Genomic DNA, 17,771 nt, shown 5'->3' with positions numbered 1-17,771 from the left:
ACGTCGAACTTCTCTGCACATGCCATCTCCGTATAAGTACACACGATCCCCGTCATCCTGAACCATCAAACCAAAACCAGAAACAAGTCCACCCAATGACACTCTTGAAGTGGAATCCGGCCTTATAGATGTGGGGTAACTTTTCAGGTGCATTGTAACAAACACAATGGTAAAGTGATATGTATTGTGGAGTTACAACCAACGTTTCTTGAGGATTATAAAATTAAAATAAATGAAAAATGGTTGAAAACAACATGACTTTTTTTAATTTTACAGTTTGCTTTACATCGCACCACACAGATAGGTCGTATGGCTACGATGGACAGGAACGGGCTAGGAGTGGGAAGGAAGTGCCCCCCCCCCCCCCCAATGTATGTTTTACAAAAGAAAATGAACAGAAACTGACAATAAACAAGTAAAAGTCGACTCAAAGTGTTCACTCTTTTGAACATTCACAGAATCATAATTGTAAAACCAACAGATCTCTTGAATTTATTTTCTAAGAAGCCTCAAAAGCTGGATTTTAGATTGTAATCTGAACATACCATTCGCTGTTGACCTTGATCATATTGTTCTTGTTCTGTATTTTGTAATGTACTGCAATCTGAATATCAGCATAATTCCTTTGTACCAGTCTTATGCGCACACCATTCACTCACAAGCACCTTCATTATGTTCTGTCACTATTTTGTAACTATAAACACCCCCTCCCCCAATCAGTCGATCTTGGCTACGCTACTGGCTAGTGTTAACACCGATATCTTCTTTTGTGTTATTTCTTTGGGCGCCTCATCAGGTAGTAAATCTCCAAAAAGTAAACTAAAGCCTTATCATCCATCTTACAGAATCTTTAATGATCTTAATAACTTGACAACACCTACTACAGAAACTCACACAGACCTGTAGTAAGTACAGACGTCAACTGACAGCCTTGTGAAGTCGCCTGCAGTGGACGACCCCAGTCGCATATAGTCGCATGAATCAAAGTCGCTTGTAGTCGCCTCATCTCGTAATTGCATGTAGTCGCTTCCATTGGGCGAGCAGCCTAAGTGTATGTTACTCATAAGTAGTACCGCTAGATGAGAAATACCATGGTTCTTACTTTCCTAGCGATAAGTACCATTATGAGAGGCCATTGACCTAGATTTTGGACCGTTTAGACAACATGCATCATCGATTCGGGATTATTCTTTGGAAGCAGTCGCTTGGTCAGTATTTACTAGTTTCTGGGGAAGTGGAGCATTGCGGGTCTAATCCGCTGATTGTTTTAAGGTCATAAACATTGTTCGTCATCTCATTTTTTGAACTCTAGTCAGTGGATTCATTTTGAAATTATTTTTAAGTTTCAATATTGTGAGCTGGGTCTGATGATTATTTTAAATTCTTATTCATCCATTCATTCTTCATCATCACATTTTGAATTCTGGTCAGTGGATGAGTTTTGGACTTCTAAATTGTCATTACATTTCGTCTTATTTCGTACCATTAGGGGCCGATGACCTTGCAGTTACGCCCCTTTAAACAACAAGCATCCTCATCATCTTCATCATCATCATCATCATCATCATCATCATCAAAATACTGCTGTATTTGATGCTGGTCTTGTGATACAGTCTTACTTTGCATTTCATTATAATAATACATCTCCATTTGACCTTATATGATAAAATTCTCTATTCAGTTGAAAATTATACAATATTTACCTCATTCCATTAATTGCAGGTGAACTTGGAATTTGAGAGATCTGGGGATGAGCTTCAGATGCATTTTCCCATTACAATTGCCACAGTGCCATTCCGAATACCAAATTCCAACCAGCAACCAAGTATACATTACGGTAACCATTTTCTTACTATATTGTCTTCATACAGTTAAGAATTATCTGGTTAAGGTTGTTCTCCATAACAGGGGAGAATTTGATAGAATTTTTAAAATGTAAAATATGTTTCTTTTCACTTGATATTGTTCCTAACCGGGCGAGTTGGCCGTGCGGTTAGGAGCGTGCAGCTGTGAGCTTGCATCCAGGAGATAGTGGGTTCGAATCCCACTGTCGGCAGCCCTGAAGATGGTTTTCCGTGATTTCCCATTTTCACACCAGATAAATGCTGGGGCTGTACCTTAATTAAGGCCACGGCCACTTCCTTCCCATTCCTAGGTGTTTCCTCTCCCATCGTCGCCATAAGACCTATCTGTGTCGGTGCGGCATGAAGCAAAATAGCAAAAAAAAAAAAAAAAAAAATGTTCTTTGTGTTACATTCCATTATGCAGAATGCTACTACAGTACTGGTCCTAATCATTGATCAGTACAGTTTTTAATGTAATCACTTTTTAAAATGGTATATTCATGGAGGTGAGAAAATAATTGCATGAAGTGTATCTGTGAGAATGAGGATTAAATTTACTGCAATAAATGTTTTCAGTTATTATAATAGGAGAGAATAACATTTATTACCATATTAGAAAATAAAAACAAAACCTTTTGTCCTTAAAATCAATCTTAATGGCCGTCAATAAATTGAGTTTGCACACTTCCTAAGTAGGACTGGAGAGATTTAGATCGAAGGCATTACTGAACATGCACTGACCACAGTTCGTAGTCAAGTAACTACAGTACGTCTGATATGTCATCAGTATTTGGGAAGATGATGGTCATCTCATAATATAATGTCTTAATTTTACTTTTGACTTCAGTCTGCTTTCTGCGCAGTTTCTTTATTGTTACTGATTTTGCTGTTTCCACTTGGACTAGGTAGTGGTATGCTTTCCTCTAGTATTCTTTTTTTTTTTTTTTTTTAATCTCCTACTTCTTCCTCTGTAGTCTTTTCCGATCTCTCTCACGTTGACTCATGTCCAATGTAAGTTTTATTTTTCTTGCTTCTTTCGTTGCATGGTATAGCTCCCTTTCCTTTTGTTTAGCTTCTTCATTTCTGATTGGATCATTCTTTATTGATTCTGTTAGATTTCCCATAGATTCTTTTACAATTGGCTTATGATGCACCAACACAGATAGGTTTTATGGTGAGGATGTGAGAGGTTTAGGAGTTAGAAGCAAGGGGCCATGGCGTTAATTAATGTGCATCACCTGCATTTGCCTAGTGTGAAAATGGGAAACCATGGAAAACCATCTTCAGGGCTGCCGCCAGTGGGGTTCGAGCCCACTATCTCCCACATGCAAGCTCACGGCTGTGTGTCCTTACCACACAGCCAACTCACTTGAATGCATGGATTCCTGTTCCTCTTCATTTGAATATTTTGAAGGTTTAGTCTTTCTTGGATATTTTCTTTTTTGTTCTTAGCCATTGTATTACCGTAAAAATAAAGCCTAACTTTAGGAAAAGATATTTTCCAGTTTCATTATTTTGTTGATGAATTACACAGTGTGTACTAAGGAGAAATCCATACAACACAATATAGTCTACTGCATCACAAACTCCCTTACTTGTTCTCACCTCCGTGAATAGCACTCGAGGGTAACAGTAATGGAGGTTGATGTACTTGAAAATATTTGAGGTTAGGGAATCTCACTTTTAAAGTTAAAGTATGTATTATTTACAATTATAATTTGTAGTATAATTAAATTATTAGTCATAATACTTTTCCTTCAGGAGCATGCTTCGAAGGTGAGAAATTCCAATTACCAAATCTCCACTAGCACTTTCATACACTGAAAACAATACCTAGAAAAGCACATGCACAACTTGGCTTGAGACATCTGACAAAATAGCTCCCTATAATTGAATCCAATTAAGCCAGAAAGCGTACAGTGCTATCTGTGGGGTATTATTGAAGTTTTAAATTTTTCACAGAGGTGAAAGTTCACATGGAGACAGGCATATTCATTGCAAAAAGTCTTATTTGTAAAATAATACAAATGTTCTTGAAGTGTTTGAGTAAATTTTCAGCTGCTTATTCTTATTATAATACCAGGATGGCTTAGAAACTAAAATCTATCAAATTATCAAATGTCCAAGATGCCAAGTCAAATGTGGGGATATGACATGGAGGTGCGATCTCACATGCTGTGCTCTGGAAGTTTAAAAATAAAACCTTTATTGAAAAAATATATTACTGGATCAAATACGTTTTATGTCAAATAATTTATAATTTATAAAAACATATTTTACACCAGAAAACTAGCTCGGACACAAATCTGCCCTTTTTTGGAGACTGATCTATTATGAAGATACCCATTTGGAAGCATAATAACTATATTTAGAATAAATGGGTAGTTATTAATGATATAAGGAAGTTGTAGAAATTGTTTAACATGAGTTTAATTTCGAGTCTAACTATTCTTCTAAATTATTTTAATGAATACTATTTAATAGTAATTCTATTACCATAAAACTTTTTTGTGTTCTTAAATGGACAGAGTATTTTTATAGCTTACTTGCGCTTATACGTTATGTTTATAACCTCTTATTAAATTTGGTGAGGGAAATTAATTCTGCAACTAAAATACAGTAGGTTTAACACATATTTAATGTGTATACCAGTATTTGTGAGCTGTATAATAACTACAGTGTCTAATCAAAGATATCTAGACACCACTCGAAACTGTATTGAAAGTGTTCCTCGGATATCATGCCCAGTAATGGTTAGTGGGTACGCCCATCCTTAGTTTTTGTTACTGTCTGAACTCTGCAGGAGAGACTGTCTACCAAGTATTAGAACGTCTCTGTTCTTCCTGCAGCAACGTAGCGAGCACTGTTAGTGTTGTATATCAGTGGGTTCTGAAGTGAAGTTGTCATTCTAGTTCCTCCCAGACGTGTTCAATAGGATTGAGGTTTCGGCTGGCCACTTCATTTATCGAACCTTCATCATCATCATCATCATCATCATCATCATCGTCATTTCCCATTATCCAGCTATAGCCGGGTAGGGGCAGATATGGCTCCTCTCCAATTTCTTCAGTCTTTCCACCACACTGTGTCCCAATCCAGGTTTCTTTCTCTAATACTGCGTTGGATTATGTCCTTCCATCTCAAACGTGGTCATCCGCGGCTTCTCCTTCCTTGCATTTGCATTTCCATCACCTTTTTTTGGCATTATTTCATCACCCATTTGCTTTATGTGCCCAAACCATCTTAATCGGCTCTTCTCTGTTCCATCATTAATTTTTTCCACTCCAATTTCTTCCCGGATTTTCTCCATGCTTATTTTGTCTCTTCTACTCTTCTGTATCATACTCAAGAACTTCATTTCGGCTATCTGTATTGGACTCTCATCCTTCTTTGTCACTGTCCAAGTTTCTTCTCCGTAAGTTGTTATGCGAATATAATACATCTTGTACATAGTTTTCTTTGCTTCCATTGGCACATCTTTGTCCCATAACATGTTCCTTACACTATGATAGAAACAATTTCCAGCTTGAATCCTCTTACTAATCTCAGCATCCAGTCGAGCATTCTCCATTAATTCCCTCCCCAGGTATTTGAACGTCTCCACTACTTCCAGCGGCTTGTCTGCAAGTCTAATCTGACCTTTCCCTTCCTTCTCCCCTCTAGTCATAACAAGAGTTTTACTCTTTTCTACACTTATTTTCAATGCACATTCTTCGATCTTCCAATTCACCACATCCAACTGTTCTTGAACCATCATGTCCTCTTCTCCCCAAATCACAATATCATCTGCAAATAACAACATGTTCATTTCTCTTCCTCCAGATGCTGCTTTTGCTGTTTTCATGATATCATCATCATCATCATCATCTGCAGTTTCCAGCTGTTGGCCGGGTCTGCCTCTCCATGTCCTCTTGTCTTCCCACCATTTCTCCCTAGTCACTCTTGCCCAGTCCTCTCCTCTTCTCTGTACACACTCTTCCACTCCTTTTATCCATTTCTCTCTTGGTCTTCCTCTTGGTCGTTTACCTGTTATCTTCATTTCGTGCATCCTTCTTGGTATTCTTTCCTCTGTCATTCTCTTCATGTGTCCATACCATCTAAGTCTAGATGCCTCTATCCTATTCTGTAGTGGCTCTTCTTTTACTATATCTCGAACCTTCTCATTTCTCATCTTATCCAATCTTGTCACTCCTATCCTGCTTCTCAGAAATTTCATTTCACTTGCCTGTATGCTATTCACGGCTCTCTGCCTCATTACCCAAGTCTCAACTGCGTACTTCAGAATAGGTATATACAATGGAACCTCGATTCTCCGTTTTTGGAGGGACCACGGAAAAAACGTACAACACGGGAAAACGGAAAATCCGGAAACGAATGAACCATCAACAATTTGGCTAAACATCACAAAAATGAAACATGTATACTTATAATCTTACAAACGCCCCTAAACCAAACCAGAATACAGCCCCAATGGACCTTCCGCCTACCAAGCGACTGCCCTCGGTCCGAAGGCCTGCAGATTAACAGGTGACGCATGGTCAGTGTGATGAATCCTCTCGGCCCTTATTCCTGGCTCTCTAGACCGGGGACGGCATATCACCATTAAATAGTTCCTCAATTAAAGGTACCGTAATCGTAGAATGACTGAACTTGTAACCAGCCCTCATATCCTGGTAAAAATGCCTGACCTGGCTAGTAATCGAACCCGGGCCCTTCCGGGTGAGAGGCAGGCAAGTTAGACCGCGGGGCTGGCTTCAAACATTTATTACCGGTACGCGACTTAAACATCTGGAAAATTTACATTCAGTTTTACCAGGGAAACTTTGTCAGTTTCCTCTGAAAACTTCCTTTGAAAACTTCTTTCAGTTCAGTAACTTTGATCAGCTAAACTCTTCAAAAAGTCTAATACCAAATACAGTAGGCCTAGATACTGTATTTGCTAATACCCATAACGCCAAGCCAAACAACAATCGACCACAAGTAGTTTTTCACTCTCTAACCTAATAAAATAAAGCACATTAGATACAAAAGCGTCCAACATGATGGCAAAATCCCCCTTTTTTTTTAAAAAAAAATCTTCCACTGTAATTTGGTCACCGGTGTATTGTTCCTCGTCAGTTTATGGAAATCTTCTACCGCGTAAATTAGGCCTACATTGACATTTAAAGGTTATGTTGAACTCGAGAATATGGTTTCGAAATTAACAATCCTCAAGTTCTCGAATGCATTATATTTAGTTCTGCCCGTCACTAATCACAATCAAACTGGAGAAAAAATATCATTAACATTTCCAAAATTACGGTTATTCGCGACCTTGAGCTCAGCTGGAAAGCGCGCTCGCTGTACAAGCTGTGATACAAGTCAGTATGAGTGCGAAATGATACAAAAATTTTAAATGTAACGTGCGCAAATAAAACGACTACGACTTTTATAACGTTGTAACACAAAAACATGAAATTCCCAGTCTTATATTAGGACGAAAAAAGTAATAGGCAATTCCAAAACCTCCCATGTCTTTATGTATATTAAAAAAAAGGTCCAACATCTGTTCTGGTCTCGATAACATAATCGTACAGGTATACAATAATATTAAAATACTAAATTAGTATTACTTCAGAAGGAGCAGTTTTAATTCCTGCCTGAAAGCCCAGTGACTATACAGTGCCCTGAGGGATATGCCGAAAACCTGTTCGGCGATACATTCGAAAAAGTAAGAAAAGAACATCTAACCCTGGACATAATGTAGACGTTTTGCAAGTATGAACATTTGACGAAACTCGTTCTGTCTTCAAATAGAGCTGTTGAAATGCGCTCTGTCCCCTTCCAATTGTCGTGGGCACTCTCTGCTTTATGATTTCTGAGGATTCTCTAAACAGTACTACCCGAATGCGATGCTAAGATGATCCCTTATACAAGTTCACCGCCGATCGCTTTTCCATACAGTACTTCTTAGAATTACTGCAATGACAGAACAACACCAAGATCCTTAAGTATGCCGTAGCCGTCCTTTCGTAAGTTACAGTTTCATGAAAAACGCGTGATCGAGAATTTAGCATTGATGGGACTGAAATCGAGGAATGGATTAGGCGGGATTTTTACAACGTGACTTAATTAGGATGATCGCGGGACCAGGTAATTTGAACGAATAATACGGGAAAACGTAGTTTCCGGGAACGTATAATAGAGGTTCTACTGTAGTACGTCCTGTATATCACCCTTTTGCTGCTCTGAGGGACATCCTTGCTCCAAAGCAGGCTTCTGACACTTTTCAGGAATGCTCCTGCTTGTCTTCCACGTTCGATTATTTCCTTATCATTTCTTCCACTTTCCTCTATGATACTTCCTAAGTACTTGAAACTCTCTACCTTCCTAAGCTGTTTCCCTCCAAGCATTATCCCTCTCGTAGGTCTCTCTTTCTTTCTTTCTAATTGTGATCACTGTCCGCTCTTTTGGGCATTACATTTCATTCCATATTGTTCCACCTCATCTAACCAAGCATCTAACTGTTCCTGGATATCCTCCTCCTTTTCTCTCCAGACTAGCAGGTCATCTGCAAACATCATCGCTTTCATTTTTCCTTCTCCAGTTTTCCTTGCCACTTTTGTCATTATCTCATCCATTGTTACTACGAAGAGCAAAGATGACAGAGCACTTTTTTGTTCTAATCCATCCTTTTGCTCAAACCAGCCTGTTCTCTCCTATTTTCACACAACTGACACTCCCATTGTACATCTCCTTCACTCTTTCTACGGTCTGTTCCTTGACACCTTTTCTCTGTAAGGCTTCCCATACCTTCTTTCTACACACACACGGACATAAGCTTTCTCAAAGCCCACGAAGGCCATCACAAGATCCTTACCCCATTCATAATGACGCTCTTGTAGCTGTCTTACTGCAAATAAAGGTCTACTGTAGACCTTCCTGATCTGAAGCCATACTGCTCTTCTCTCAACTTTTATTCCACCCTCTTTCTGATTCTATTCTCCAGAATCTTCTCAAACACCTTTGCACAGTGGCATATCAAGGTGACTCCCGTATAGTTCTTAAACTCTTTTCTATTCCCCTTCTTGAAAATGGGTATGATTACCCCCTTCTTCCAATCTTCAGGGGTATTCCTTTCCTTCCATACTACTTTCAACACACGATAAAGCCACTGTTTCCGTACCTCTCCTGCTGCCTTCACCATCTCAATACTCACTTCATCTAACCCTGGGGCTTTCCCTCCTTTCATCTTGTCCAGTGCTAGCTCCACTTCTGCCCATGTTAAGTCATTTTCTTTTTCCATATTTCTTACAACCTCCCTGCTTCTACTTTCATCCTTAGTGCATCCTTCTGGGTTTAGTAAATCTTCAAAATACTCCTTCCACATTCCTTTGAGTTTCTCCACTTCCTGCACTTAATTTCCATTTTTGTCTATCATTATTACATCTTCCCTCATGCCTTTCCTCTTACTCTTGACCTTTCCATACCGTACTTTTTCATTTCCTTTGCTATCCTCTTCCATCATGTTTGTCCACTTTTCCACCCATGTTTTCTTCTCCTCTCTTACAACCTTTTTAGCTTCTTCCTTTTTGGTCTTATAATCTTGTCTCTGTTGTCCTCTGCTGAAACCACACTCTGAAAGCTTTATTCTTCTCCCAAACTGCCGCTTTGACTCTGTCGTTCCACCAAGGGGTCTCCTTGCATCTTTTCCTGGCACTAGTTCTCCCACACAATTCCTCTGCAGTTTTTACTAGTGTCCTCTTGAACCTTTCCCATTCTTCCTCTCCTGTTTTTGTATCATCTGTTGGTAAGTTGAATCTTGGTTTCCTTTTCCTTTAGTTTCCATATTTTGATATGTCTTTCCTGCTTTTCTGTTCTCTTTCTTTCCACCATTGTTCTCAGTTTCATTACTAATAGTCTGTGGTCACTATCTAGGGCCTTTGATGGTATTACCCTTACATCTATAACATTCCTATTTATATCCCTGTCGTAGATCATGTAATCTACACTGGATTTCCTAGACCAGTCATTGCTATACCACATTATCTAATGGCTTTCTCTCTTTTTGAACCGCAAGTTCCCGACCATCATCCCATTTCTTTTACACAAATCCAGTAGTATTTTTCCTTCCTTATTCCTATTTCCCCATCCTTCCATTCCAAGCACGTTCTCATAACCCTTCCTATCCATGCCTACATGGGGATTCAAGTCCCCCATTACCACATTATTTTGTCTATTCAATTGTCTCTCCAGTTCTTCCTCAAAGTCATCTTTCTCATGTTCCATGCATCCTGCTTGTGGAGCATACATTTGTACAATTTCCCAGGTTTTTCCTTTGACTGTTATTTTGACTTTTATCAACTTGTCACTTATCCCTTTTACTTCCTCTTTCAATCCATTTCTTACTACCCCTCCTACTCCTTTTTGCTTTCCCTCATCATTTCCTATCCAGTACAACCAAAAACCATTCCACAGCTCTCTCTTACTCTCACCCCTCCACTTAGTCTCTGCCAGTAGTCTCTAGATCCAGTTTTCTTCTTTCCATCATGTCAACAACCTTTTCTACTTTTCCGGTCAATGTTTGTATATTCAGTGTGCCAGTTTGTAATCCTGTTCCTCGCCAGGGTCATTGTCTGTTACATCCGTCCGGCTTATCGTTCCTTGTTTCTTTGAAAGCGAGTTAATATTCATCGCCGGCTTGCTAGGCCTGTCGTGACTTCACCAGAGCCCCATTAGCCGCCATATTTTTCAGGATTCCTGGAGGGCCTTCACAGCTACCGTAGCGGTCTCGGGGCACCCACAGTCTCCACTGTACTTCACCCACACAGGCTACTCCCTACTTGATGTCATTGCCCATCTCCCACGACGTGGACGAGGGGTTGGACTTGTGGGAGATGATGATGTCATCCATTATTATTGTAAACAGGATTGGCAATAGAACACTTCCCTGTCTCAGCCCACTAGTGATTTTGAACCAACTTGTCCAGTCAATTTGTGTTTACACACAACTACAACATACCTTGTACATTGCCATGGTCATTTTGATTAATCCCTAGCCAATTCCTTTTTGCACCAGACTGTCCCAAACTTTAGTTCTGGGGACACTGTCATATGCCTTTTCAATGTCAGTGAATGTCATCACCATATCATTCCCATACTCCCATTACTTTTCCATTAGTTATCTCTTAATGAAAATGGGCTCTATTGTTGACCTTCCACTTCTGAAACCAAACTGATTTTCCTGTATCTGATTTTCAACCCTCAACCTTATCCTACTTTCCAGTATGCTCTCCATTATCTTAGCAACATGGGATATCAGAGTAATCCCTCCATAGTTCTTCAATACTTTCTTATCGCCTTTCTTGAAAATTGGGATGATTATTCCTTTTTGGCAATCCTCAGGGACCTCCTTATTCTCCCAGACATTCCTGAGAACTCTGTATGTCCACTGCAGGCCTACAGCTCCAGCTGCCTTTATCATCTCCACTGAAATTTCATGTATTCCAGCAGTTTTTCTATTCTTCATCTTTCTTACTGCTATTTCAATTTCAGTCATTGTAATTTCTTTATCCATTTCTTCATCAACTAATTGCCTTTCCTGGTGATCCATTGAATGACTGTTATTAGTTCTCCTGTTCAGCAACTTCTGAAAATCGAGTCTTATTATTCAAAATTTACTCATGAATAGGTCCTGCTTTATGCTGAAACACACAGGGAGCTTCTCCAATCTGGTCATTTACCGTAGACAACATGCAGCTGGTCAAATTTGTCTTTATCTTTCCACCTTTAACATGTTCTCTAGTATTATGAGAGAACCAAGTAAGCCCCTGCCATGAAAAACACACACACTCACCCACCACCTCTGCCAAATTTCACTGTGGGCACTGCACAGCCTGCTTCATGATTGCTTCATGGTATAGCCTGATTTGTCACTCTAAATCTCACATCTCTAGTCATCCATAGACCAGTGGCACTTAGCATTCACTAGAAAAATATGTGGTTAATGAGCCTTCAATCTCCATCCTGTATCTACAGCACACAGTCATGGTGCTAACTGCACAATCACACAATGTCATCCCCTGCTAGTATGTTAGATGATCCCTGACAGTCAACGCACATGGCCTACCTGGCCTGTTTCCACTTCACAATCAACATGGGCAACTTGAGAAGACAACCAATAACCATTTCACGTTCCAAGTCACTAAGCTCCCTTGTTTCACCTATCTCGTAACTCTGAACATCATCGATCTATTGGCCGCCTTTCATAGCAGAAACAGTGGTTAGAGTAACATCTGGGCTCTTTTATATATAGAGAGAAGTGTGTCCGGATACTTTCAATCAGATAATGTATATTCTTGTATTACAACTTAAAAAATATATAATTGCAGTCTGCTTCGCAGTAAGGATCCTGTAGCAATAAGCTTGTATTCAGGAGATGGTGGGTTCAGACATCACCATGAACAGACCTGAAGATGATTTAATATGGTTTCTCCACTTTGATACCAGGGAAATGCTGGGGCAGTGCCTTAATTAACCCCTTAACTGGGGAGCGCATGAAAGATTCCCCCCCCCAAAAAAATCAGGTAAATTCAAGATACCCTCCAAATTTAGAAATACTTGATAATAAAATGCTCCATATATCCTAATTCTGGTATAGAAATAGAAATTTATATTTCACCTATTTGTTAATATTTGCAGGTCTTTCCTTTTTGCAGCAAAAATGACCTAATTCTAATGACCTAATGACTTCTGATGTGTCAAATATAAATTTCATCGGAATATATTAATTTCAAGAAAATTATAGAACACGTACAGTGGAAATACACTTTATCATAAAATAATCTACAAATTTCTGAAATAAATACTGCAGTTGAGTAAAATACTTTTCATTCAGGGTTTGCAGCCTCTTTAATAATTTGAAAGTAAGTATTTACTATTGTAGCCTGGTTCTAATCATCTTCTCACAATAATTACTTCTTTATCACAAATTTACACATCAGGACTGATTTCATTAATTATATTATTTACACTGTTTACACAGTTTGCACCTCCTTGTATGTGGTAACCACGGAAACACAGAGCTGCACAGAGAGTGATTTCGCAGTCGCTGCACCTGTAGATTGTTTCACGTCTCTCCCCTTTCGCCAGACACACCACGCACCTCTTCACACCGTGCTGACTTTTTCCCGATGGCGGATTCACCTCAGGAAATTGCCTACCGAGTCTTTCTGTGGGAGCAGCAGAAAGCGGTCTAAGTGAAAGGACAGGCTTAGCTTCAGAGGGGGTTTGATCCTGTGTACTTCTCGAGGATTTTATCAATGACGTGAATTCTGAACTGCAGGTGATTGTGTTGTCGGAAAATGATGAATGAATTGAACACCACGAGGTCCATAACCCTTTCAGACCGTGTACGCACAATTGTGCGGGTTCGTATTTTCTTTATCCCTGACCGTATTTGATGTTTTTTCGGCACTAGACCGGACTGCAGTGATTGTGCGGGACACGTGGCGTGTAGTTCAATTGTTTTTAGTATGCTCTTGACCGCCAGGGCAAAGGAAGAACAGTTTAAAAAGCAGAGTTGATCGGCGAGATGGTGGGTAGCAGCAGTAGTGCCAAAAGTAAGTATTTATTTATTGCGTTTATATTAATCTAAAAGCTTTACTGAACACCGGAATATATTCAATAAAGTGTGTACATTGGTTCGTGAACGTAAATTTTGAAGATACATCATCGTATGTGATACAACGAGGTTTTGAATTTTGATACGCACAATTGTGTAGGTCCTTTTTTTTCAGATGTTAGTTTTTACTTTGTAAAATAAACTATCAATATGTGTATTGAGGAGCATTTTAGTCAGTTTTTGACATACAAACAAAAATTCACACCTCCAGTTTTCTTTCAGGTCTTAAAGGGCTATGATGGGGGAAAATGTTCAGGGAATATTTCTTCATCCACTTCCTTGCTGTGGAGTACGTAAGACGTACTGATCGGTACGATCAGCTCCCCACATAGAATCATTGTAGTCAGTGCAAACTATAGGTTTCCCTTTGGCTTCATCCTTTCCTCTGATAGAGACTGTTCGCATGTCTGCATCGTGGATGCTACTGAGCATGCAAACATCGCTCTTGTCGTTTCATTTCAGAACCATGAGTTTCTTTTGATAAGCAGCTGATACCTCTCCTTTTTTCAGCTCTTTACTAGTAAGTTCCTTAGGCAGATTTTTCCAGTTGTTCTTACTGTACCCACTGCGTTAGTATCGAGGTCATGTAGCAGGTCGTACAATTCAGGGCTGCTATAATAGTTGTCCATTCCTATCAGGTATCCTTGTTTTTGAAGATTATGTGCCAGGGTACACACAATTCTTTTCAGCTTGGAACACTATGATACATCAGTGCCATGTACTTCACTGTTGAGTTCTGTTTTTCCATTGTACCACAACATATTCCACTCTTAGCCCGTTTTTGCTTCACAAGCTTTGTAAGATTCCATTCTGAACTGGGACCTTTTCTTTGGAATGTAGACCATACAACCAAGGCAGCATTTCCATCCAGGATGTAAGCCTCCTGAAACATTTTCACAAAGTGATGGAAGACTGGCTTTGGAGACATCTGTCCATTGTATTCCTCATGGTCAGAAAAAACCTCTTCTCCATCATGATCTCGTAAAGTATGGGCATGGCTAGTAACTTCTTATGAGAAAAATGCCACATTGTAGGTTTATGGACAATCCCTTGAAGAAGCAAAAGTCCGAATAAAAGATTTAATTCATCCTTATTTGTAGGAATCCAGTCTTTTTCCCTACTCCTTCATTTCAGTTTGCTCACCAGTGTTTTCCCATTAATTTTCTGTTTAGTATAAATATTAGTTTGCTCAGCAACATACTGACACATAGTACCATCCACAAACAGCTCATAAATATCCTCTGGAGTCTTTACCTCTAAGAACAGTCCTTTTACTCCAGGTATGAATTTTGCTGGAAATCTACTCCTCTTCTGTCCATCTTCTACCAACATCTCATGCCCTGACTTATCACTGCCGTTTTAGTCTGCCTGTCTCTCACAATCATCACTGTTGTCACTCGAAGTGTCACTTTCGAACCCATGACAATTCGCTGTGATAGCACCAGAATGTTGTCCTGTACCACTTGTGCCTCTTTCTTCTCCAAGTAATGAATTATATTTGCTATCTGAATGGAAGTCGCTGAAGTCATCATTCTCGTCGCTGAACTCCAACATTTCATATACAAGTGAGCGCAAGCTGTCATCATGTAATTCTTCAACCCAATGTCATTTAGAAGGAACCATTATTACTGAAAAGTACTCTCATGAAACAACAGAAATGCAACTCGTCTATAAATTCAAATTCACTCTTCGCCGTAATTACTTCTTTTCACACTTATATACAATACAGTTCCCAGTCTCATAAAACATTAAAGCATTCGAGTAGGCACATAGTAAGGACGCAGCTGCGGAAGACGAACGCATGGCGCATTTTTGCACGGAAGCAAATATTGTTGAATGATGTACAGCTCGCCTGCTCTGTTTCTATGAATCAGAAGTACTTACTAAAAATACCACTTGATAACAGGAGCATACAGATAACGAGGACTAAATTTCATAACTCTGGCTAGGCTCAGAGTCGAGGAAAAGAAATAAAACAGCAGCGTACGACTGAAGTCGCTTTCCCCGCCTGCTGATTATTTCCTCGAGCATCTTAAGTAGGCCGTTAAAACGTATAATCTAATCAACTTCACTGAACAAGAGTCTAGCTAAAACAAGTCTTATCAGAGAACAAAGTGTGTTTTAATATTCATGACCTCATCGAAGTTTGCAAACGAGTTTTGCTGTCACTAAATAGTAGTATTCTTGCTGGATAAAAACATATATTCAACTGGTACCCTGTATTACCTAATTCTTCCCTGACGTACACTTTCTCTGACCCTGGGATGCAAAATGGAAAACACTGCCATAGTTAACACTTTTAAAAAAGAATTATTAAATACTAAAGTTGTTTGTCCAGCCTTGCTCAACCTTCAGATGTCTCATGCATACCAAAATCTACAACCTGTAGAAAGTGTAGCACTTTTGCGCTTACACATCATCATAATAATAAGGAAATAATGAAAATACACATATATATTGAACCCTTTAGGTCCATATTGAGGGATACCTACCTTCCTTACCTATCAGCAAAGTTCATGAGATCTGTCTCTTGGGTCGTTTCGGGTTCTTCGTCACTTGCTGAGGTAAAGGTAGGGTTCATTAATTCTAATCTATCTACCGGAATGAAAGGTCTGTTTAAAAGATTCCTATTTATTCAGGAAAATTCTGAAGCATGTCAATGGTATCATAGAAGTCAATTGTGTCCACTGGACACCACAATCATTTTACATAAATGTCAGAACACTGGTGTGAGACTTTAACGTAATTGCCTGATGGGCATTCTTACTAGAAACCATTGTCTCAATTATTAATCATTTAAGAAAGGAAAGTCTGGAAATCCTTAAATTCGACTTCCATGTGAGACCACATGTACCATCATAGTGATTCGTTATGGTCCAGCCCTCGTAACACGAACTCTGGACTCTGGTTATAATTAAGGCCGTCCAATCGGTGTGTGCCACACAGTGGTTCTACGGCATGGACCCTTAATTGAATCGATGTGACCTGCGTCTACGTCATGGACCGACATCTAATCTTCTAAGTTACTTTAAAGTCATTGTGGATGATGACCGCAAGGAAATGATGCTACAATGGCATATGGCCCTAATCTAAGTCACTGAGGTTGATGACCCCCTGACCATCCAAGTTTCTAAGCTGAAGGCTAAACACAATTAAGTTACATCGGTTGATGACCAAAGTTCCACTTTACTATCCCCAGCACATTCACTGCTCAATCAATCAAAGTTCAATAATTACAACAACAGCAATGCTCACAAACTTTGCGGCAGAAAAATCCATTTCCTTCGGATATGTCCCTTTTATCTTTACTTTATTTTTTAATATTCCCCAGACAACAAATTAAAATTTCCAGAATGCATCTCCAAGTTATTCGCTTGATTAAAGTTATTTCAAAATGTGGTTTCACTGAATTTAATAATTTAATAAATTTAAATGATTTATCGAAATGTTAAAGAACAGTAAATTTTATTTCCGCGGACTCTGGTTTCTTCACAACTTTCTACGCAGCTGTGATGTGAATTCAATATTGCGATGTTTATCTGGCTGGAAAAGAATTTGTTACATCATTCATGTCCAGCTATATATCTCGTCTCGTGATATCACACTTTAAAATTCTAATCTAGTCCTAACCGTTATTAACACTTGGATATCCTAATAATCTACGTACAAACCAAACAACTCGCCATATAATTACGATGTCATATCTCGTCATTACCATTATGAATTTTGCACACCCCTCACAGACAAACCGATCAATCACGACCATCGCTCTATATTTTGGACAACCCTAAATTTGGTTACTCTGTTCCTTATACTCAAAGTTCATGGTTTCAAATGTTCATTACGTCCTCAATTACAGTATTTCACAATACTTAGATCATTACCGGCTATGAATTTTCAACTAAATCCAGCATTTTAACGTATCCCCTGGCCGAGAATTACAGTACAATCTCAAGTCCACTCCTTTCCCGCTATCATAGCTGAGGTCCCTCACCCCATGCTCGCTTGGCAGTTACATAAACCACCCGGTTCGTTCTACCTGACTGACTTCTCAAAATGCTCTCTTTAAACTCTGCCGACATAATTAAACAAATACGATATTCTAACCAACAAAATGCACAGATTATGCTTCAAGATGCCCACACTAATTATACGCGTCGGCAATTGATACCGCTATGGATTTCTATGAATTTCTTTCCATTCCCAACATTATAAAATATTCCTCGGGCTATCATATCCCGGCTTCAATGACAGGACTCTAACCT

General features: G+C 39.2%; 1 protein-coding gene across 5 annotated transcripts in view; it reads left to right on the top strand.

Moving 5' to 3' along the window:
• LOC136864803 (arrestin domain-containing protein 2) overlaps positions 1–17,771 on the top strand; it is a 534,353-nt gene that overhangs the window by 459,575 nt on the left and 57,007 nt on the right. For 4 of the 5 annotated variants that reach the window (XM_067142214.2, XM_067142210.2, XM_067142211.2 and 1 more), the window contains one exon: positions 1,723–1,837. The exons of the other annotated variant lie outside the window; for it this stretch is intronic. In XM_067142214.2, coding sequence (XP_066998315.1) covers positions 1,723–1,837 — 115 coding nt within the window. The remainder of the gene's footprint in view (positions 1–1,722; positions 1,838–17,771) is intronic. 5 annotated transcript variants of the gene reach the window in all.

Source organism: Anabrus simplex, chromosome 2 (genome assembly GCF_040414725.1).
Source record: "Anabrus simplex isolate iqAnaSimp1 chromosome 2, ASM4041472v1, whole genome shotgun sequence".
Lineage (NCBI taxonomy): Eukaryota > Metazoa > Arthropoda > Insecta > Orthoptera > Tettigoniidae > Anabrus > Anabrus simplex.
Note: the sequence above shows the minus strand (reverse complement) of the source record. Positions and strands in the feature narration are given on the sequence as shown.